The sequence below is a fragment of the Moschus berezovskii genome, chromosome 1 (genome assembly GCF_049115385.1).
Source record: "Moschus berezovskii isolate FMDL1 chromosome 1, NW_MosBer_1.0, whole genome shotgun sequence".
Lineage (NCBI taxonomy): Eukaryota > Metazoa > Chordata > Mammalia > Artiodactyla > Moschidae > Moschus > Moschus berezovskii.
In genome coordinates this window covers 90,243,334-90,265,816 of record NC_142460.1, presented here as the reverse complement: position 1 = coordinate 90,265,816, position 22,483 = coordinate 90,243,334, and the positions used below count along the sequence as shown (strand labels likewise).

General features: G+C 44.7%; 1 protein-coding gene across 16 annotated transcripts in view; it reads right to left on the bottom strand.

The window, feature by feature from the left end:
• KALRN (kalirin RhoGEF kinase) overlaps positions 1-22,483 on the bottom strand; it is a 671,338-nt gene that overhangs the window by 444,405 nt on the left and 204,450 nt on the right. For all 16 annotated transcript variants that reach the window (XM_088837656.1, XM_055396730.2, XM_088837661.1 and 13 more), the window contains exon 3: positions 17,797-17,911. In XM_088837656.1, coding sequence (XP_088693782.1) covers positions 17,797-17,911 — 115 coding nt within the window. The remainder of the gene's footprint in view (positions 1-17,796; positions 17,912-22,483) is intronic.

The following is a 22,483-nucleotide window of genomic DNA, read 5'->3' as shown; positions in this document are numbered from 1 at the left end:
CTCCACACAGCCCTCCCCAGCCCCTCCCTAGACCATCCCCAGGGCCATGCCCCTTTCGCCTTCACCATCTGTGTTTTCCCATAGTCAGGCCAGGTGAAAAATCAGGCATCTTTTTTAACTTAAAAAAATATGCATCATTATAAACTGCTCATACATCTGTGAGTAGTAGGCCAAAGACTGAATCCACATTCCAAAGACTGTAATCTGTCTAACCACGGTGTCTCAGTCATCCCAACTGTCAGACACAGGGAACTTTTTCAAGCCAGGAGACAGAAGAGAGTTGACCCAGGACAGGCTGCAGCAGTGTGCCATGTGCCGCCCCACCCACAGCACAGGGACTCCTTGTTCACTGCAATCTCTGCTGCTATCACCACTCTGCGTCCTCCTCTCACTGCATCCCCACCTCTCTCACCCTCTCAAGGGGATCCCCTCCTCTCCAGCTGGGCTCCACTTTTCTAGCAGGGCAGGTGGAATCCCCATTAATAAACCACACACTTCCTCCAGGAAATAATCATTGGTCAAAACTGCCTGCGTACGCCTCCTCTACTCCCTAAGTAACAATCACTTTCTTGAAAGCCCACTGCTGTTTCCCTGTACATACAGACATATACCCAAATAACCCATCAACACAGACCCCTCAGCTGTCTTTACAGGCACTGTTAGGGCCAGGTCTGCTGGATTTTGCCGATGCAGAAGCTTCACTTGGCGCAGAGCAGGTGGCCTCACCCAGCCTTCTACCTTCTGACACCAGCCAGGGTCTCTGATTTCCATGGTGGAAAACCTCGGTAAGGCTCAGGCACAGGTGTAAACCTGAGAGCAGTGAGGGAGGGAGTGGAGACCCAAAGGAGTGGGATGTGTCTGGAATTTAAACTAAACAGGAAGGGCTCCTGCATGCCTTTGCCCTCACCCACAGCTAGCTTAGAGACTCTGAGAGCTTGTGGGTAAGGGGATAATTCCTCCACACAAGACCCCAGGGAGGTCCTGACCCCAGTGACTAACAGGGGGCAGGCCAAGGTTGTAACCACCAGCCCCAGCAACACCACTGGCCAGCTGGGTGACCCTCAGCATCTCGCCACACTCTCTGGATAGCACTCCACCCTATTAAAGTGAAGGTGTTGGCCTGGCTGACCTCTGCAATCCCTTCCTGCCTCAAATTCCAGGATCCTAATCCATCTACTTCTTTTGAAATTCAGTTCAGATTATACATCCAATAAACTGTCTCTGATGACGTCCACTGAACTGCTATGCTTATTTAACAACTGCCTAGAAAATGTTTAGTTTGTTTTCTCCAGTGGGTCCTAGAATCTCTACCAGACTGCAAGCTTTTCCAAGGGCAAGAACTAGGTCCCCTCTCAGTCTGCAAGTTCACCCTGAAAGAACCGGAGGATTTGACCATCATCTCTAAGTTGTTGTGTATGTAAACTAAACAACTGTCCCATTAATACACAGATTTAAATCTGGACTGATTTGCAGGAGTCCTAATGGAATACTTTATCCACATCGGGGCTAGGTCAGGAGGAGGAATGGTTCTTGCCTTCCTCCAGGTCCAAACAGGGAATTTCTTCCTTAGTGAGTAAGTTCTTGCAAAGGAAAACCGTCTCCAGTCTAGAAATGAGAGGACAGTCTCTTCTGGGACAGGGAATCAGGGTGAAGAGTGTCACAGCAAGGTTCAAACCTTGCCTGGAGCACCAGGCCAAGAGGAGTTTCCATGTAAAACCTGGCACACAAATTGCTAGCATTGTAAACATGAAATTCCAGCTCAGGTCTGCGTGAAACAGTCTGAGATAAGAGGGAGAAAAATGTATTGGTTTTAGAGTTTTTCAATAGTTCTCAAAACCAAATCTGGTCCTTGTTTGACCTAGAACAAGGTGGGGGGTTGGGGGCAGAGGAGGGAGGTCCTGAGAGAAGGCGAAAGAGGGAGCAGGACCATCAGGGTGCACACTTGGACGATGTCAGTAAGTGACTCGGAAAAACATTCATCCTAGCTGAGTCACAGTGGCTCTAACAAAGTGCTCCTGTCTGGGTTCCGGAAGAAAAAGGGCTGGCTGTCACACTTGCTCAATATAGAAACAAGAATACTTCTCGTTGATGAGACAGCATCCACTCCTGGCTCCCTGGCATGCTCCTCCACACTCTGTCCTCTGACAGAAGGCTCTGCAGCGAAGCCAGTACACCCACCCAGCCTGGGCCCCTCTGTGGGTACAGACCCTTACAGAGGAAAGAAGACATCCCAAAGGAGCCCTGGGTCTGACTTCAGTGACTTCATGTCTGGAAAAGAGAGGCTGGCATTAGCTCTGATGGGATGAGAGGGTGAGACACTGCCCTTTTCTCTTTGGGCTCTCCCAGTCTAAGGGAATTCAGCCAACTTGCAAGGTGCTGCTCAGTAAACTTCCAGCCAAACAAGACCCACTGACCTGCCCTCAAGCTGTTTTCCATATATCAGGGAGAAAGCTTGTGAATAATCAGAACTCATGGAAGACAGGGGACCCATCACCATTACCCTGATGGGTTTTCTAGTTTCAAAAGTCTTCTTCAAATTTTTTCCAAAGTATTTTGTTCTGCATAGGTGATGCAAGACTTTCAAGAGAGAAATTCTTTAAAAGTCGTTTTATCTAAAGCATACCAAGAAGAGATAAGGCGGAGTAAAACAGGTAAGGGGGGAACCTCCTTCTTATAATAAAAGCTACAGTGACAAGGCATAGAAGTTTCCCACACTAGTAAGTATATACACCAGGATTATACTCTTAGCACCAAACAGCCCTACATGGTGATGTTTTTCTTGTTCTCATTTCCCATGTTTGGAGAAAAAAATAGAACCTTTAAGGGAAGGTTTGAAAAGACAAATTAAGACTTCAATCTTCAGTGTTTGTGGCTAATGCAAACAATGAGGGAGACAGTAGAAATTTCAAGAGATAAGTATGCCTGGGGCACTGTAATTTCAAGTCTACCTAAGACTGAAGACAAACCAATAGGAGTGATTTTCTTTTTAAAAAAGAATTTTATTTTATAAAAGGAAGAATTGATATAGAGATTCTACATTATTTAAGCATTTTTACCCAAAATAGCATTATTATAAAATTCTCAGTTTCAACTGGCAATTATTACATATTCAAGCTAAAGATTTCTACAAACATTATTTAATATTTCAATGTGAAAGTGTAAGTTGCTCAGTCAGGTCCTACCGTTTGTGACCCCATGGACTATACAGTCAGTCCATGGATTTCTCCAGGCCAGAATACTGGAGTGGGGGTAGCCTTTCCCTTCTCCAGGGGATCTTCCCAACCCAGGGACTGAACCCAGGTCTCCTGCATTACAGGCGGATTCTTTACCAGCTGAGCCACAAGGGAAGCCCAAGAATACTGGAGTGGGTAGCCTATCTCTTCTCTAGCAGATCTTCCCAACCCAGGAATTGAACCAGGGTCTCCTGCATTGAAGGCAGATTCTTTACCAACTGAGCTATCGTGGAATTTAATATTAAACTCATTCTGTAGTTCAGGAAAAATAAGTATCACTTAGTGATTGCTGCTGCTGCTAAGTCACTTCAGTCGTGTCCGACTCTGTGTGACCCCATAGATGGAAGCCCACCAGGCTCCCCCGTCCCTGGGATTCTCCAGGCAAGAACACTGGAGTGGGTTGCCATTTCCTTCTCCAATGTGTGAAAGTGAAAAGTGAAAGTGAAGTCGCTCAGTCGGGTCCAACCCTTAGCGACCCCATGGACTGCAGCCTACCAGGCTGCTCCATCCATGGGATTTTCTAGGCAAGAGTACTGGAGTGGCTTGCCATTGCCTTCTCCACTTAGTGATTACTTAAGTTTAAATGTTTCAATAAAAATTTAAAAAGTAAAGCCTAGAAAATCTAAGGTCTAATGAAGAGAGAGCATAATATTTGGAGTCCTTGACAAAATCCACCTGTATCTTCCCTGGAGAAGGAAATGGCAAACCACTCCAGTTCTCGCCTGGAAAATCCCATGAACAGAGGAGCCTTGCAGGCTACAGTCTATGGGGTGGCAGGGAGTCGCACATGACTCAGAGACTACACCATACAAACCATCTCTATCTTCCAGGCAGCTGAACTAATGTACTCCACCACTTGGTGGCAGCATACCTAAACTGCCAGAATGTGTAAAGGGTAAAGGGTTAGCAGTTGAGCCTTGTATGACTCTGCAACCCCATGGAATGTGGCTCGCCAGGCTGCTCTGTCCATGGAATTCTCCAGGCAAGATTACTGGAGTAGGTTGCCATTTTATACATATATAAGGCTTCCCTAGTGGCAGACTTTGTTTTTTTGGGCTCCAAAATCACTGCGGATGCTGACTGCAGCCATGAAATTAAAAGACGCTTACTCCTTGGAAGGAAAGTTATGACCAACCTTGATAGTATATTAAAAAGCAGAGACATTACTTTGTCAACCAAGGTCCGTCTAGTCAACGCTATGGTTTTTCCAGTGGTCATGCATGGATGTGAGAGTTGGACTGTGAAGAAAGCTGAGCGCCGAAGAATTGATGCTTTTGAACTGTGGTGTTGGCAAAGACACTTGAGAGTCCCTTATACTGCAAGGAGATCCAACCAGTCCATTCTAAAGGAGATCAATCCTGGGTGTTCATTGGAAGGACTGATGCTAAAGCTGAAACTCCAATACTTTGACCACCTCATGCGAAGAGTTGACTCACTGGAAAAGACTCTGATGCTGGGAAGGATTGGGGGCGGGAGGAGAAGGGGACGACAGAGAATGAGATGGATGGATGGCATCACCGACTTGATGGACATGAGTTTGAGCAAGCTCTTGGAGTTGGCAATGGACAAGGAAGCCTGGAGTGCTGCAGTCCATGGGGTCACAAAGAGTTGGACACGACTGAGTGACTGAACAGAACTGAAACATACACAACCCCAAATATCAATGAGGGGCATCCGATAGAACCTAACCAATGACAGGTGAAGAGAGAAATAGAAACATGTTAAAAATATTTACATAATGAGAGAGGGAATATGTATGCTTAGTTGCTCAGTCGTGTCTGACTCTTTGTGACCCCATGGACTGTAGTCTGCCAGGCTACAGAAAGCTGGGTCCCAGAATCCATAGGATTCTCCAGGCAAGAATATTGGAGTGGGTTGCCATTCCCTTCTCCAGGGGAATCTTACTGACTCAGGGATTGAACCTGGGTCTCCTGCAATGCATGCAGATTTTTTACTGTCTGAGCCACCAGGAAAGCCCCAAAGGGGGAGGGAGAAACAACCCCGAATCTGGAACCCACAAAGTGAAAAATATATCCTTCTTCCTCAATGCCAAGCTCTCTTTCTAGTATCTATAGTTAGGGATCTCCCTCACTTACAACATTCCAGACAAATGAATTTGAATGAAATTTAAATCATCCTGATTCCCCAACATGAATTCCTGAAAAACCTGAATACACTGGAACTTATTTCACCTGCAACGCAGAAGTTTACCTAATCTAAGTGGAAACAGCAACATTAGCTTCCTAATCAGCCTGCTGTTGATAAGCCATAGACCTCTGAATCCTAAGAAAGACAGCAAATGACCGCACCTAAGCTTTAGAGGCTTATTCAACATGCTGCCCAGAAACAAACTCCAAGGAGACCCAACTTTCTCAGTGGAAGGCAGATAAGGACCTCAGTTCAGATGAGAGCAGGAGAGATTAACTACCACTTTGTGCCAAGCCAGGAACTCATTGCACAACCAGTCAAGGAGATGAAATATACCCAGAGGCAAAACAAAAGATTCTCCAAGGCCAAAAAACAATTAAGTCATCATAGATTTCTTATCAGATTTGAACTTTAATGTATGGTCCCCCTTTTAACATTCCTATTTGTTTAGGCAAATTAAAGGAATCCTACCTTGGACGACACCAAAGGTCAGGCCCTGTGGCCAATTCTTTTATTCTTTTAAATCCCAGGATAGGTTTAAGTGCATAACCCTAAATTAGGGTTCTTGATGATGGTAATAATAACGTTTTCACAGGGGTTCTGGTCAGTGAGGAGTGTAAAAACTTAAATTTGGAGAAACAAAAAGACTTGGAAGGCATACTGGAACTATAAATTGGGAAATTTGGAAAGAAACGTAGCAATGTGGATCACTAGCCTTAAAAAATCCAAAATTGCCACAAATCTATCCCCAAGAAACTGTTTAAAGCATTTAAAATGTAGACAAAGGTTCATACACCAAGAAGTTTACTGAGAGTCATTTATAGCAATGAAGTTTTTGGAAATGACTTGGATATCTAATGACAAGGTTAATTAGAATATGGTGTATCCAAGGATATACTATTATGAATAAAATGTTATGAAAATATTCTTAGGGTATAATAGTAAGTGGGATAAAACATGAAGCAAAATTAAATAAACAATGTGATTCAATTCTGCTTTACAAAATCTCCAATGAAAAGAGATAAGAAAGAAAAATGTCAATATACTAATTGTTCCTATTTCTATTTCTAGAGGGTAGAGTTACAAGTGACTTAAAATTTTTTTTATTTTCTGCATTTATTTTTATAATAAATAAATAGTTTTCTAATTTTAAAAGAGGCCAAGACTTTATCACACTATTAGGTATATAAATATATTCATTAATTCAGTATTTATTACAATGATGATACTCCTAGATGATACTGATCTTATTACTATTACTACTATTCCTATTAACTCTTATTCTAACCTTAACCATTATTGTAACCTTGACTTTAAAGGACTTCGCCTGATAACTCAGTTGGTAAAGAATCTACCTGCAATGCAGGAGACCCTAGTTCGATTCCTGGGTCAGGAAGATCCGCTGGAGAAGGGAAAGGCTACCCACTCCAGTATTCTGGCCTGGAGAATTCCACGGACTGTATAGTCCATGGGGTCACAAAGAGTCAAACATGACAGAGCGACTTTCATGGGACAGGCCCAATGTAAGGACTTCCCTGTAGCTCAAACGGTAAAGACTCTGCCTGCAATGCAGGAAACCAGGGTTCGATCCCTGGGTTGGCAAGTTCCTCTGGAGAAGGGACTGGCAATCCACTCCAGTATTCTCGCCTGGAGAATTCCATGGACAGAGAAGCCTGGTGGGCTACAGTCCGTGGGATTGCAAAGAGTCAGACATGACTGAGCAATTAACACACACAAACTTGACTTTGATAAAGTTGTGCTAGACACAGTGAAGGACAAATAACAAAACAAGGTCCCCACTGCCAAGCAAGCAAACGGAAAGAAATCGGCCATCGGCCCCTGCTGTGTGTAAAGACTTTGGCTAGGTGCCTTACATGTGTTCTCACGTGATCCCCACTACCTTTATGTCTGGTGATATCTCTGTGCCTATGTAACAGGAGAGGAAATTTGTCAGCTACATGTACATTTCTCCTCCCAGAGGGGACGGGGTTCATTCTTCCTGGGCTGGAACATTCTGCATAATTTCCAGGATCAGTATTTGTCCTTGAGGCAACTCCTCCGTCTTCTACTAGTCCATAGTTCCACTCCCAACACGTCAGTGGCAATGTCCAAAGTCCCTTCTACGGGTCACATTGAAGATGCACGTGAAGAAAAACAACATTCCTCTCTCCATCAGGGATCCTTTTTTCCAGTGGTGGGTCCTTGATTCATCACCTAAAGGCATTTACTGGAAGCATTTCTGGAATAATGAGAGCTGCTTCTCATAGTTACTTTATGACCACATGGTTTCCGCCTCTGATTGTCCAGGTTATTGTTCTCCAGGGAACCACAAATGCTTGTCTCTGCATTTGAAGCATCACAGCAGCCTCTTCAGGGTTTCCACAAGCCCCCCCCACCCCAGAGGGGGAGAGCCCCAGGCCCTCTGCCTCAGAATACACGAGCTTAGACACACACCTGTCAAGTCTGGCAGTGGCATGGTCAAGAAAGTGAACTAACTTCAAAATGCCTATCAGCTGACCACTAAGTAATGCCAGAATCATGCTTCTGATATCAGAGCAATGCAAGATCACTCCAGGCAGGTGACTGAGTGAAAGAAACACCTCAGACCCACGGAAACAGAACAGGATGAGCACCCTACAATACAATAGAGACCACCCCCACCTTTCCAGTTTAAGTGTTCAGGGTCCCTACTACAGACTCTTACTCATCTCTCTAAACAGTTTCCAAGGTCTTCAGTGCTTTAATTTTTTTCCCAGCATCCCTTAGTGTAATTCACACTGAAAAACAGTTGACTGTCATCCACAGATGAGCATAAATGAACAGAACTGTGTGCCTCAAACTGAGCACAGAGACGTGGGAGAGGAAGTTTGAGGCACCGCCACCCACCTCCATCGCCCTGCACACCCAGAGTCACCACAGGTGTCTTGGCCAGCAGAAACCTCAGCTTCAGACAGTCACCACCTGCATTTCCCACCGGCAACAACCTTCATACTTAGAAGCTAAAGAGTATCTTGGATGACACAGCTTTGATGGGACACCACTGCCCACCATAATGACAACCATCTGCCCTTCTTCTCCTTACCACTCCCTCATACCGTCCTGCTCCTGCAAACCTTAGTCTGCCCTTCAGGATAGACCTCCCTTCTCCCTTCAGATCCGTCCCCTGCACTCTATCACCACTGCCTCCTTCACTCTGGCCTCATTTAGTCAGTGTTGATAAAAGCTCAGGTTCTGGTGGTCCAGATCACACAGGCTGTGTGTCAACATGAAAGTTATCGAATCTCCCTGAGCCTTAGTTTCCTCATATGTAAAATGGGAACAAATAATTTCCATCTCAAAATTCTGTGAAAAATGAGTTAATGTATACAGCATACTTATAACAGTGCAATAATGTAGCTTTGAAGATGATGATATTGGCTAGCGTTTATTTATTACTTACTAGCAATGGAGAAGGAAATGGCAACCCACTCCAGTGTTCTTGCCTGGAGAATCCCAGGGAAGGGGGAGCCTGGTGGGCTTCTGTCTTTGGGGTCACACAGAGTCAGACACGACTGAAATGACTTAGCAGCAGCAGCAGCAGCAATGGCAACCCACTCCAGTACTCTTGCCTGGTAAATCCCATGGACCGAGGAGCCTGGTAGGCTACAGTCTATGGCGTCGTGAAGAGTTGGACACGACTGAGTGACTTCACTTTCAGTTTTCACTTTCATGCACTGGAGAGGGAAATGGCAACCCACTCCAGTATTCTTGCCTGGAGAATCCCAGGGACAGGGGAGCCTGGTGGGCTGCCGTCTATGGGGTCGCACAGGGTTGGACATGACTGAAGCGACTTAGCAGCAGTAGCAGCAGCAGCAGATCAGTTCTAGAGGTTGGATGCATTAAGAGCTTTTTTTCAACTCCAAATTATATTTTACAGTTTATCCATGTTGTCACAATCACAGTAGTTCAGAGAAGCTGTTGTTGTTGTTCAGTTGCTAAGTCACATCCACCTCTTTGCAACTCCATGGACTGTAGCCCACCAGGCACCAATGTTCATGGAATTTCCCAGGCAAGAATTCTGGAGTAGGTTGCCATTTCCTTGTTCAGGTGATCTTCACGACCCAGGGACTGAACCCATGTCTCCTGCCCTGCAGGCAGATTATAGTGAATATAGTTATAGAGCTGGGATTCCAAAGAAAACAAACTTTTGTTGTTTTTCAGTTACGAAGTCATCAGAAAAGTTAGTCACAAAAAACTACGTATGGTATAATATCATTTTATAAAGCTCAGAACCATACAAAACTAAATAATACATTGCTTACGTAAACATGTGGCAAACTATACCAAAAAAGAAAGACAAGGATAAACACAAAACTCAGGATAATAGTGATTTCTGGAGGAAGTAGGTGGGATTAGGGTCGGGAAAGGCCACAGATAGCTTCAAGAGCAGAGGAGATGTTCCCATTCTGAAGGTGGGAGTGGGCTCTCAGGTGTTTGATTTATTATAATGCTTCATAGATTACACATACATTACATCTATTGCTTCACATGTAGCAAATACTGCCATACATGTATATATATTTATGCTTATAGGGCTTCCCTCATAGCACAGTCAGTAAAGAATCTACCTGCAATGCAGGAGACTCAGATTTGATCCCTGGGTTGGGAAGATCCCCTGGAAAAGGAAATGGCAACCCACTCCAATATTCTTGCCTGGAGAAATCCCATGGACAGAGAAGCCTGGTGGGCTACAGTCCATGGGGTTGCAAGAGTCGGACATGACTTAGCGACTAAACCACCACCACCATTACTATTATTAGGTTCCTTTAGGAGACAGACTATCAAGTTCTGAGTGCCCAAGTGCTACAGAGAGATTGCCACATAATTTCTCCACAACACCCTTGTGAGATACATTCTTTTCCCAATTTAAAAATCAGAATGTTGGACTCAGAAATACAGAGTCATATGCCCAAGGTCTCACCCTGTGTTAAATATCTTCCTTTTGCCCTTATGAGTCCATCCTCCATCTTCTCTTCTCTACCCCGATGCCCTGGGAGGCTGACCCACATGGAATGCCTCAATGAGCCCCCTGTCACTTGGCTTTGGTTGCATTCAGTAACTGACAAACAATGACAGGAGGCCAAAGAATGGGAAGGCTGAAGCAAGAGTACTGACTTCCTTTATACCCCATCATGGAATCACTGTGAGCTGCTGGCAGCTTTCTACTGAAGGCCATAGTTCCTGTCAAGTGGCCCTCTCCTACAGCTATCTCTCTGGGTTTCAATGCACCTCTTCTTACCTTGCCCCTTCAGGTCTAGAAGTCATAATGTCTTGCCTACCTGATGTTGCCAGCTCTGGGATAATTTGAAAATTCAAAGCTTGCTGCTTTCCCTGTTGCCCACCTGCAGCATTGTAAAGTGTCTTTGTTAAACCCTTCTCAGATAACCTGGGTGGAGTGGTCATATGCTTCCTGACTCAGAAGCGATAGAGCTGGGATCTGAACTCCAGTGCCTTTCATTGATCTGAAGATGCCTCTCTTCCCTTTGCTGTGAAGGTCTGTATGGCTCCAGCGAAGGTGATTACTGGCAATGGTTGTTACTACTGTGATGCTATGTTCCTTAGCAGCAGAGTAGAACACCATTTGCCCTTCAGTGCTTGGACTGTGTACACCTAACATGTGACCCCATGGACTGTAGCCTACCAGGCTCCTCGGTCCATGGGATTTTCCAGGCAAGAATACTGGAGTGAGTTGCCATTTCCTTCTCCAGGGGATCTTTCCGACCCAGGGATCGAACCCAAGTCTCCCGCATTGTAGGCAAACACTTTACCATCTAAGCTACCAGGAAAGCCCACACCTAACAATAGGAACACTTAATGATATTGTTAAGAAATCTGTATAGAATGTGGTAAGTATAATAGGAATTATGAAGATTTATACATAAGCAATAAAAGAAATTTAAAAGGGATCTGGAAAAGGATAAGCTTTAGGCAAATGTCTTCATTGGCTCTATTTTCTGAACTTTACATCACTACTCTTTGCAGTCTTCTTTAATTGATGGGGCTTCCCTGGCAGCTCAGCTGGTAAAGAATCTGCCTGCAATGCTGGACACCCTGGTTCGATTCCTGGGTTGAAAAGATCTGCTGGAAAATGGATAGGTTACCCACTCTAGTGTTTGTGTGCTTGCCTGACGGCTTAGCTGGTAAAGAATCTGCCTGGAATACAGGGAACCTGGGTTCAATCCCTGGGTTGGGAAGATCCCCTGGAGAAGGCAAAGGCTACTCACTCCAGTATTCTGGCCTGCAGAATTCCATGGTCTGTGTAGTCCATGGGGTTGCAAAGAGTCAGACATGACTGAGCAACTTTCACTTTCACTCTCACTTTCAGAACAAAGGGCCAGACACCACCGGCACATCTCAACAGGCCCTCACAACAGACACACTCGGCGATGACAGATTCCATAGCCTGGGTTCTCTCGTGCTGAATCCAGTGGGAGGAAACATGTGCAGCGTTCACCTCTTCATCTTCTAACTTTCTGGTCCTCTATTTCTATTTTCTGGTGACACACAAAGACAGTGCTGGCTATAAGCCCAATTTATCTATTGCTGAAATTGTAGAACAAGAACAAATTATCAGGTAATAAGCTGAATATTGGCACGTTGATTTGATTGACATTACAGAATATCCAATCTTTATTTCTTGTCATTTTTTCTCACCAGTATGATACCTGCATTCCCTGCTAGAACACTCACCATCTCAGCAGCATTGCTAGTGAGTGGCAGATACATCAAGGTGCTAACAATCAGTGCCCAGAGGAGCCGCAGAAAGCTGATCATGACAAAGCAGGATAACAAGAAGAGGAGGAAGAATACAATGCAATAAAAATAACCTGGGATTTCTTTACTAGATACTTAGAAATTTCTATTCCAAGGATATGGTCAACTCCCAATAATCACAGTGGGTAGACTATCCATACTACAAGTAATGCTTGGGCAAGTGCTTACTCTCAGCCTAGATTTTGTCTCTCAATTTCTAAGGACACTCATCCACAGATTGTTCTGAGTATTTCTTTTCCACTCCTTTCATGTATGAGTTATTACAAGCAGATATCAGGGCAGAAGGACAAAAAAGTTAGATAAGTATAGGATGGATGAGAGAAAAGATAACACAAGTTTACCAAGATCCCTAATTGTGCCCTGGCTTATGGTAGGCACTCAATAAATATTTGTTGAATTAAGTGAATGAAGTTATCAGAAAGTTGAATTAGGAGACTTTTAAGGCTTTTCTTCCTACCCTAATTTCATCGCTCCTCAAAATAAGATAACAGAAATCTTGGAGAAGCCCCGGGAGATAGACATTCAAACTCCTCAGGGGCATAATGGGAAGTTGGAAAGGACTCATCTCAGACTGAGTTGGATTCCAAAAGAGTAACTGCTGCTGTCACAAACAGTCACACTCTAGAATCATGTTTAGCCCCATCTAAAAAGCAAGGGGACTGGAAAAGAGTTCTCTTAGAATTTAAGATACACACAAGATCTGAAGTGAAATTCCAGGCCTTAAATAATTTAGGGGATTTGAGAAAGTATGTTTGTGGGGTGGTAATACTGTTTTGAGGTTATAGATTTCTATAATGTTTTTTCCCCTAATATAGAAACACAGAATTCAGGGCAGGAAAGTTTCTTAGAAATCATCTAATCCAGCCTCCAACCCACTGTAGAAGTCTTGGACAGGAAGCTCACTTTCTCCAGAGGCAGCAGCAGTAGTGCTGGACAGCTCCCACCTGGGCAGATTGTTTCTCCGCTTCAGAGTCCTGATCTCTCTAACTTCTACCCATTGATGCAACAAAGACCATGCCTGTTCCCGCCTCTTAGGGGCAGCGCAGCTCTCCTGATACCTGAAGTCAGGAATCACTTTTCTTCCATTTTCACCCCTACCAGAAAACATCTTCCAACTGCAGAAACATAGTTTGTGGATCCCTTAATATGCTGCTCTCCTGACAATATCCTAACGGGTCCACACAGCTCCTAAAAAGGAGTTGGCAGGGTTCAGTGTAGCAGACTGAATGCAGTGGCCCAGACATAGCCTGGCCTTCACACATTACATTGGGACATTTTCTTCCCATTCATTTCATATAACCATCCTTCTTCCCAGACTCTTGGGTTTTTGTTGCCTTTAGCTAGCAGAAACCTTTTCCTTTTAAATTGTTTACAATCTGTTCTGTCCCACCTTTGCTTAACAGGTCAGAAATAAGTTCTTTTAATTGTTCACTTTCTATTTAGAGTATGCAGCAGCTGCATGGATATGATAAACCTACCAGAAAGAAAATCACACCCTTCATATTTAGAAAGGGCACAATGAAATAACTCATAAATTATCACAACCCTCTGTTTAATCACCCATTCTATAATATCAGTTCAATTCAGTTCAGTCGCTCAGTTGTGTCCAACTCTCCACGACCCCATGAATCACAGGACGCCAGGCCTCCCTGTCCATCACCAACTCCCGGAGTTCACTCAGACTCATGTCCACAGAGTCAGTGATGCCATTCAGCCATCTCATTCTCTGTCGTCCCCTTCTCCTCCCGCCCCCAACCTTTCCCAGCATCAGAGTCTTTTCCAGTGAGTCAACCCGTCGCATGAGGTGGCCAAAGTATTGCAGTTTCAGCTTTAGCATCAGTCCCTCCAATGAACACCCAGGATTGATCTCCTTTAGAATGGACTGGTTGGATCTCCTTACAAAAAAGATCTTCACGACCAAGATAGTCACTATAACGTGATCACTGACCTAGAGCCAGACATCTTGGAATGTGAAGTCAAGTGGGCCTTAGAAAGCATCACTACAAACAAAGCTAGTGGAGGTGATGGAATTCCAGTTGAGCTATTTCAAATCTTGAAAGAGGATGCTGTGAAAGTGCTGCACTCAATATGCCAGCAAATTTGGAAAACTCAGCAGTGGCCACAGGACTGGAAAAGGTCAGTCTTCATTCCAATCCCAAAGAAAGGCAATGCCAAAGAATGCTCAAACTACTGCACAATTGCACTCATCTCACAAGCTAGTAAAGTCATGCTCAAAATTCTCCAAGCCAGGCTTCAGCAATATGTGAACCGTGAACTCCCAGATGTTCAAGCAGGTTTTAGAAAAGGCAGAGGCACCAGAGATCAAATTGCCAACATCTGCTCGATCATGGAGAAAGCAAGAGAGTTCCAGAAAAACGTCTATTTCTGCTTCATTGACTATGCCAAAGCCTTTGACTGTGTGGATCACAATAAACTGTGGAAAATTCTGAAAGAGATGGGAATACCAGACCACCTGACCTGCCTCTTGAGAAACCTGTATGCAGATCAGGAAGCAACAGTGAGAACTGGACATGGAACAACAGACTGGTTCCAAATAGGAAAAGGAGTACTTCAAGGCTGTATATTGTCACCTTGCTTATTTAACTTATATGCAGAGTACATCATGAGGAACGCTGGGCTGGAAGAAGCACAAGCTGGAATCAAGATTGCTGGGAGAAATATCAATAACCTCAGATTCTATAACAGGGCCCCAAATAGCCATCAAGCTGATTGGTTCCTTAGATTCTGGGAACCTCTTTCATCACTTACTGGTCCTGTTCGCTCGTCTTCTCTTGCTTCATCCCTACACTACCAGCACAGTTATATACTGTGCTGTCCTTTATGGTCACCGGTTTGGCACTCAGTAGGGAAATACTTAGGTTTTTCCTAACTTTCTCAAAATCTCTATTCCTGCTCACCATGAATCCTAAATTGGCCTGGCTTATAGAGGCTCTAAATATTTGTAAAATAAATAAATGATAAATGCTTGAATAAATGAGTGTCATCCACAGGTGATTACCCCAGTCTGAAGAGCACATTCCACCTGACAGAAGCCTAGCTTTATAGGCTCCTTGGCCATGACCCAGAATAGTCTATTTCTTCTAATCAGTGTCACCTGCCTAAATCTAGCTGTTCATTTTTACAGATTCCTTTCTTTCCAAAGCCAGGGCTAAGCAGAAGAATGGCAAACACTATCTGATGTGCTAAGTGCTTCAGTTTCCTCCCCAGACCTCACTGTCATTGGAATAACCCTGTTCAAGGTTTTGTTCCCAACAGTCATCATGTGTGAACTTGTGGCCAACAGAACTAGGAAGCGATGGATAGGCATGACTAGTTGGTAAGCTCTTCAGCCTGCCAAGTACACACACTCCTGGTGAACATAGGCCCCTTGGGAGGGAGGCAGCAGGCTTCCCTGAACAATTTTCCCACTGAAAGTAGCAACAGCATTTTTGCCTCCCACCTGCCAGAACCTGTGAACCTTTTCTGTTCAGGAGCCTAGGATGCAATGCTTGGGACTACCCTCAGGGAAGCAAAGAGCCTAAATCTACTATGCTCTTTCAATGATAACCTATTGTTTATACTTTTTCATGACCTTTCTCCCAGCTCTTCCTGAGTTTTGTTCCCCTTTACCTAGTAGAAATCTTCTCCTTTTTAGCTGCTTCCAATCCTTTTTGTCCCAGCTTTGCTTAACAGTCATAATTAAGAAAAGGTTCTTCCAATTCTTTCACTTACTATTCTAAAGAAGAGTGTGCATTAGCTTCAGGGATGTGATAAACCTATCAAAAAGAAAAACGTACCCTTCAGGATCCCAAATTTCTTCTGACTCTGAAAGAACTAAGAGTCTGTCATGGGTCCCCATGAAAACTCTTCCTATAAATTGCTTTAGGAAATGCCTGGTTTTATGCCTGTTAGTAGTATACTTTGGAAAGATGCCTTTAAAACTGCTTAGCCCCTCAATGGCTAAATTGCTAAATTACCTACATCAATCACGGGTTATTTAATCCACCTACTTGCCTCCAAGACAGATGGGAATATTTCTTCTGTATAAAGACCTCCTAAGGGAAAAAAAAAACCCTCTGTTCTATTCTTTATCCAGCTCTCTTGTACTCATAGTTTAGTTTAGAGCTCTTCTTTGGATATAACCTAGGTTCATTACATTGGCGCTTAAGACTTCTTACCTTTTTTCTGGTTCTCTGTGGGTATCATAAAGAAAAAAAAAAAGCCACCATTTGACATCGATCTGTTCACAGCCTTCTGCTCAGAGCTCTTCATTCTGTTCAACATCCTTCCAAGCATTTGATGACTGCCCTTAAATCCCCTTTACCACCTGCCCACTACCATCCACCAATCCTTGTGCATGTGTCTCCCCCATTGCTCTTTCAAATGCAGTGACTGCCTCAATTGACATCTGTTTCGAGAACGTTCAACAATTATCCAAGGTCTCCCCGCAAAGGCAGAGTTCCTCTGTACAATTTACTGATTCCTCTATAAAATGCAGAGACAAGATGAAGTTCTAAAAGCCCCAGGCACCACTTCTTATTTGCCACAACAAACACTTGACAGACTCCAACCCTACTAAGTCAGAGAACAGAGTTCTCACTGACCGTGAACAAGGATGAGGAGAGCACTAGGGTAGGAGCCAGGAGGGCTCTGAACCAAGCTCTGCCACTGACCACCACCACCCCAGAAGCAATTCCAATCCCATACAGATGTTGTTTCCTAAGTAAAACACAACATGTATTTGCTTGGATTACTTCTCAGGGCTCTTCTGGCTCTCACATTCCATGTTTCTCTAACCATGCAAAGGCCTCTACTCCACCTTCTTAAAAGATAAATTCCATGTCCCTAGCACGTCTCCCTTGTCACCGTCTGAGTGCAGCACCACCTAGAAACACTCAGAAACCAGTGTTTCTCAATCATTTTTTAAAATCATCATCCTGCCACAAAAGAGGCTTTTTATACTTTTTTCCGTAATCACCTCAATGAGATTTTAATACCATGAATATATTGTATATATGTTTATGCACTATATATTTAGCTGTGCTTAATACATGAAAGTTTTTTTGTGTGTGTGCCATACACAAGAACCAATTCACATCCCCCTTGGAGGCAGTACTGCCCCCATTGAAAATGCCTGACCTAGATTGAGCTGAAGGCTGCCTCTTCAATGATATAAGTGGAGCTATTTGCCCTAAACTCTAAAAGCCACAAACATATTCAAAAGCCAGAGGTTTTAGAAAAAATCCATTACACAAGCCAGAGTAGAATCGGCCAGAATTTCCATTTCCCCAAGGCAAAGAATGGCTTCCCATCCCTGCCCCCCAGGCCACACTGTCACCTGTTCCAGGGCCCCTCTAAGCCTGGGACCTTCACCTCTGCCCATGGTTCCCGCATCCAGCTTCCACTTTGTTCATCTGAATCCCAGCAGTAACAATGGGAATGATGGGAATGAGGTGAACAATAGGTATTGACGTAACAGAAATAATTAGAATCCATTCCAAGGGCAGAAACAGCCAGGCCCCTGGCAGGGATGGGGGCTCACTCCAGCTTACTTGCATCAGGCCAGTTTCCCCCTCTCTCCCCTGCAGAATATTCACCTTACCTTGGCACGCTGGCCAGATAGGTCACCAGTTTCCGCAGGTCTTCCTGTCTTATTCTGTCATGATTGCTGCGAGCAGGGAAGGTCAGGATTGGTCCACCTCGCTTATCACGGCCCCCTGCAAAGAAGAAGAGAAAGGTGTTTAAGAAAAACCAGCTAGAAACTGAGGCACAGAGGAAAAATAATTTGCCTGAGTGCTAGATAAAACAAGCAGAAAGATGGTGCCCAGAGAAATCTGGTCACTGCCTTGGGCAAGGGCATGGAGTTTAGATTCATGACCTTGGGCAAGTCTTTTGACATCTCTGTTGCCTCATCTGCAAAATGCAGATGAAAATAATGATGACTACATTACAGGGCTGCTGCAAGACTTGATAAGATGGCACATGGCGAAGCACTTTGAGAAATACTCTCTACAAATATGAGATGACAATGAAGCAGGTGATAATTGCTCTTACTGAGAAAACAAGCCAATGAAAGTGCTATGGTCTTTGGAAATTCAACCTCAAGTTTACTTCTCTTTGCAGACCTCTATGATCAGAGTGCTCAGGGTTAACTGAATACCGTGGTGAGAAACCTTTAAAGCATACAGCTGGGACATCATTGCTAGGAGGTTTTCAGATTCATAGAAAAGACCTAAGTGTGGTCTACACAGCCAAGGATCCACCTCTGCCTGCCTGCCTGCCTAAGTGCCACCTGTCACTCCTACTGGAGGAGCCCATGAATCTTCATTGGAAATAGGATGCTCAAGGTCTTAATCACTGCAAATGCATATGTAGACACTATGATTACAAATGTCTTCTAAACATCTGGTTTAAAAAAAAAAATTGGGGAGGAGTAACCGTGATGATGATCACTGCTTGCTATCAGGGTGCTGGGATTTTACATGGCTGCTTTTTGTTTCCTCTATTTTCCAAACTTTCTACTCATGATTTATTCTGTGATTAAAAATTTATTCATTAGTGGATGCTATGATTAGGAAACAGGACCAAGTTTCTCAAGAAGGTTAAATGAGGACAAAGCTAAGGTGTAGTAACTGTGTCCTTACAGGCACTGGCTATTTCACAAAGAAAACTGTCATGATCTCAGGCTGCCACCTGACACCCCCAAAGCAGGTCTGTAAAGGGATCTAGTGCAAGAGGGAGGAAGGGCTGGCAAGGCCACCAACAATACTGGAAAACAAGCTTAAAGGTCAGCACCTTAAAGAAGGGTACTTTCTAAGCCTCCCAGGATCCCACTGAAGTATGAGTTCATGAATAATGATTCCCTCTGATTGTGGGGTCCAGAAATCACAAGACAGAGGGAGTCTCAACAAACAAAGTCCAACTCATTGCAGGATACTCCTCAGGAAGAAATAAGAAGGCTGCAAGGAGAAAAAGGTCAAACAAGATCACGGCCACTGAGAGATTTGGCTCTGAAGAAAAAAATATTTCACCACCACCATCCCCTCCCTGCAGCCCCCAACCAGCCATATTTGTGTACACATACCACAGAGTTGGATCCTGACCCCCAACTCCAAACCTTAAAAACCACAGGCTCTTGGCTCTGAATATGGATGACCAATCTCATCTCATCTACCTTGGAAATGATCTCCATCTTCCAACTGCCTTCACAGGGGGAAAAGGAAGTAAAGGGATCAAGTGGAAAGTTTCCTCAAAGCTAGGAGGTTCTCCCACACTATCAACCTTCCCCTGAAGTGTTGACCTCACTTGAAAGATTTTCACTCTTGGGTGGTTTTAACTGCAGCTATTGTCTTTCTCACTGTCCTTCTTCTATGGATGATTTAAGAGTAGAGCTAAGGGAATGTGGGGAGCCAAGGTTGGTGTGATGGTGGGGGACGGAGGGTGGGGAGGGCAGGGGAGATGACCCAGGGGAGTGGAATCCCTTCCCTCCAGGAAAAATGAATGGATATGGAATCCATAGGGGACGGCAGGACCAAGCCAGGTATTTTTCAGAAGGAAGATGAACTTGTAAGATTGTAGGAAGAAAAGGAGGAACAGGCATAAAGGAAGAGAATCTGTGCTGGAAAGAATGGAGACAAGGGGAGGATCAAGGCTTCAGGACAGGTACAAGAGGGGAGCGCTGCCCTTTTGTCTGTGGTAGACTCAAAGAGGAGGGGAAAACGCAGACATAAGTTAGAAAGACAAAGAGTTCAGCCTGCCCACGAGGCACTTTGTCTAGGTAAAATAGTGTTGAAGGACAGAGTAGGCTTAAGGTACTGGGAAAAAGAAGCATGGACCATCTTTGGAGACTGTTCCTAGAGAATGGACAGCAGGACTGGGTATGATGTAGGTTTAAGGGTAGGTGGCAGGGTATCTGGCTTTAATGAGAGCTCTGCTGAAGGTCTGGCCATGGCGTCCATGCTAGGCTGTAACCTTAGTGAAGGCAGAACAGAGCTAATGCATAGATTAAGTGGGGAGGACTTGGGGAGGAAGGAAAATGGCCTGCTTCTTTGTGAGTTCTCAAAGGAGAGGAAACAACATGTTTTATTTACCTGATATCCATACCTTTCCAACTGACAGGGGAACACCAAGAGCGCTCATGGATAAGAAGCTAAGGCTACAGACAGACATATCAAGGTCAAGGTCTTGAATGTGCATGGCTACAGTAAGGAGGTGGAAGACTTCAGTGCCAAGGAGATTGAGGAGCCATGAAGCTATAGGATTTGACTGATAATTAACATGAGTGCTGAGGTTCCAGAGGGTACTAAGTAGAGACAAAGAAAGAGAACCCTTTGCTAAAGTCAAGGAGTGGAGACAAAAAGAGCAAAGTTTTTAAAAGATGATAGAGATGGTGGCAGGATCTTCAGCACTGCCATCCCTTTACTTATCCAATACCTGCTGTTTGCCAGTTAATTGAGGCTTTAGTGCTGGGAATAGAAGATGGGAATATAGAGGATAAATACGGAGGGAGTGGTTTGATGTGCTAGAAAAGGCACTGGTCTCCTGCAAAAGCAGGGCAGGGCAGGGCAGGGCTATGTAGGAGGCAAGTTCAAAGGCAAGGGAAGTTAAGGCTTTGCTGATTGAGGTGGAGGAAGATGGCACTCGTATTTTTCAGGGGGAACCAAGCTCCAGTGGGGACAAGTAGATTAGGGTAATTTTGGAGGATGACAAGAAAAACACCTCTAGGGAATCATACCAAAAGTTTGGCCCATAAAACTATAGTTCCACAAGATGCTGATGGATACACAGGGTATTTTTAAGAGAATATGTTATTTGTATTTTGGGAAATGCTTTCATGTTTTGAATGGACAGTCTCTAAGAAGGTGGCTACAATAGGCAGCATTATCCAACCTTACTTGAGAGTAAGCCCTTCTTTCTTTTTTGAGGATCATCTCATGTACCTGTTGTTCTACGGAACATGCTTTGAGATATGGGTCCAGAGTATAAACAGTGGTGCCACAGCAGTGTGGAGTTCCTCTGAGAACAATGGGCATGATGTTGATGGTTGATAAGGTGGCGAAGAGGGACATCAGGAGGAGCCAGATGAGGGTGTGAGCACACACAGAGAACAGGGTGAAAAGGGTGAAAAGCACACAGGGAGGCTGGAGAGAAGGGCCAATGGGTGCTGAAAGTGGAAGGCAGAAGCACATGAAGGAAGCTGGAGAGAAAGCAGAGGGAGAGCTCATGGCTGAGAACACAGAGCAGGATGGGGCAGGGCTGGAACGCCGCAGGCTGCCTGAGCACAGCCACAGATTCTGATGCACACACGTGCACTCGCCCACACACTGGTGGGCCCTGAATTATTCCAAATGCGTGTTCCCATGGCAGCACAGCTTCCCCTCGTCTTGGCCACACCAGGGCACCAGCAGGGGAGGGGGCTTAACCAGCACTTGGTTTCTCTGCTCAGCACTTCCTGCAGGGCTTCTTCTCAGAGAGACATGGATCCGCTACACTGCATTACTTAATTCTGGGTTTCTTTATTTTTATATTTGTGTTTGGTGTTCTAAAAGCTTAGGATACAAGCGCCTTTTTTGGTTTGTTTTTTGTTTGGGGTTTTTTTTAGCTGCAGCCAGTCATCTCCCTGGCACCCTCAGTGTCCTTACCAGGCACAGAAGGACAACACTCCCTAAGCCCCAAAGTTCCTGGCACCACTTGCAAATGAATAAAACTTACCCCACATAGAGAACAGACTTGTGGTTTCCAGGGGAAAGGGTGGCCCACGTGGACACAAGGGCATGAGTTGCCCACTGGCCCCCTTGGTCCCACTCTGGGAAGCAGCTACCTGCCTCTCTCTTGACTGACCATCTTTCTGGCACATTGCTGCTCTGTTCACCCTGAGGACACCTCCTGACAGTTGGAAAGCTCTTTTCTAGGGATGGTTGGACCCTGCTCCAGGGCTCTAATGGAAATCACATGGGAAAAAATAAGCCACAAACAATCAAGCTAGGGTCCTGATGTCAGACTGTAACTTGTCTGCATGCATATGTCCTGAACTGCTGTGCAACAGGATGGTGCTCAGAGGGTATGCATTAAAGCCAGGATGGCCTCCAGAAGGAGGCAAAGTGAGAACTGACTTGGGAAGCAGAGGTACGGCTCAAAGGTATGGGGAAGGCACTGCAGATAGAGGGAGCATCAGTCATAAGAGAATGGAAGAATAAGCAGGACACCTGGGGAGAGGTAGGACACCTGGTTAAACAGGTTCAAGGCATTAAAGAAGAGGAAGAGAAATGCTCTGGCTCCCTAGAGATTGT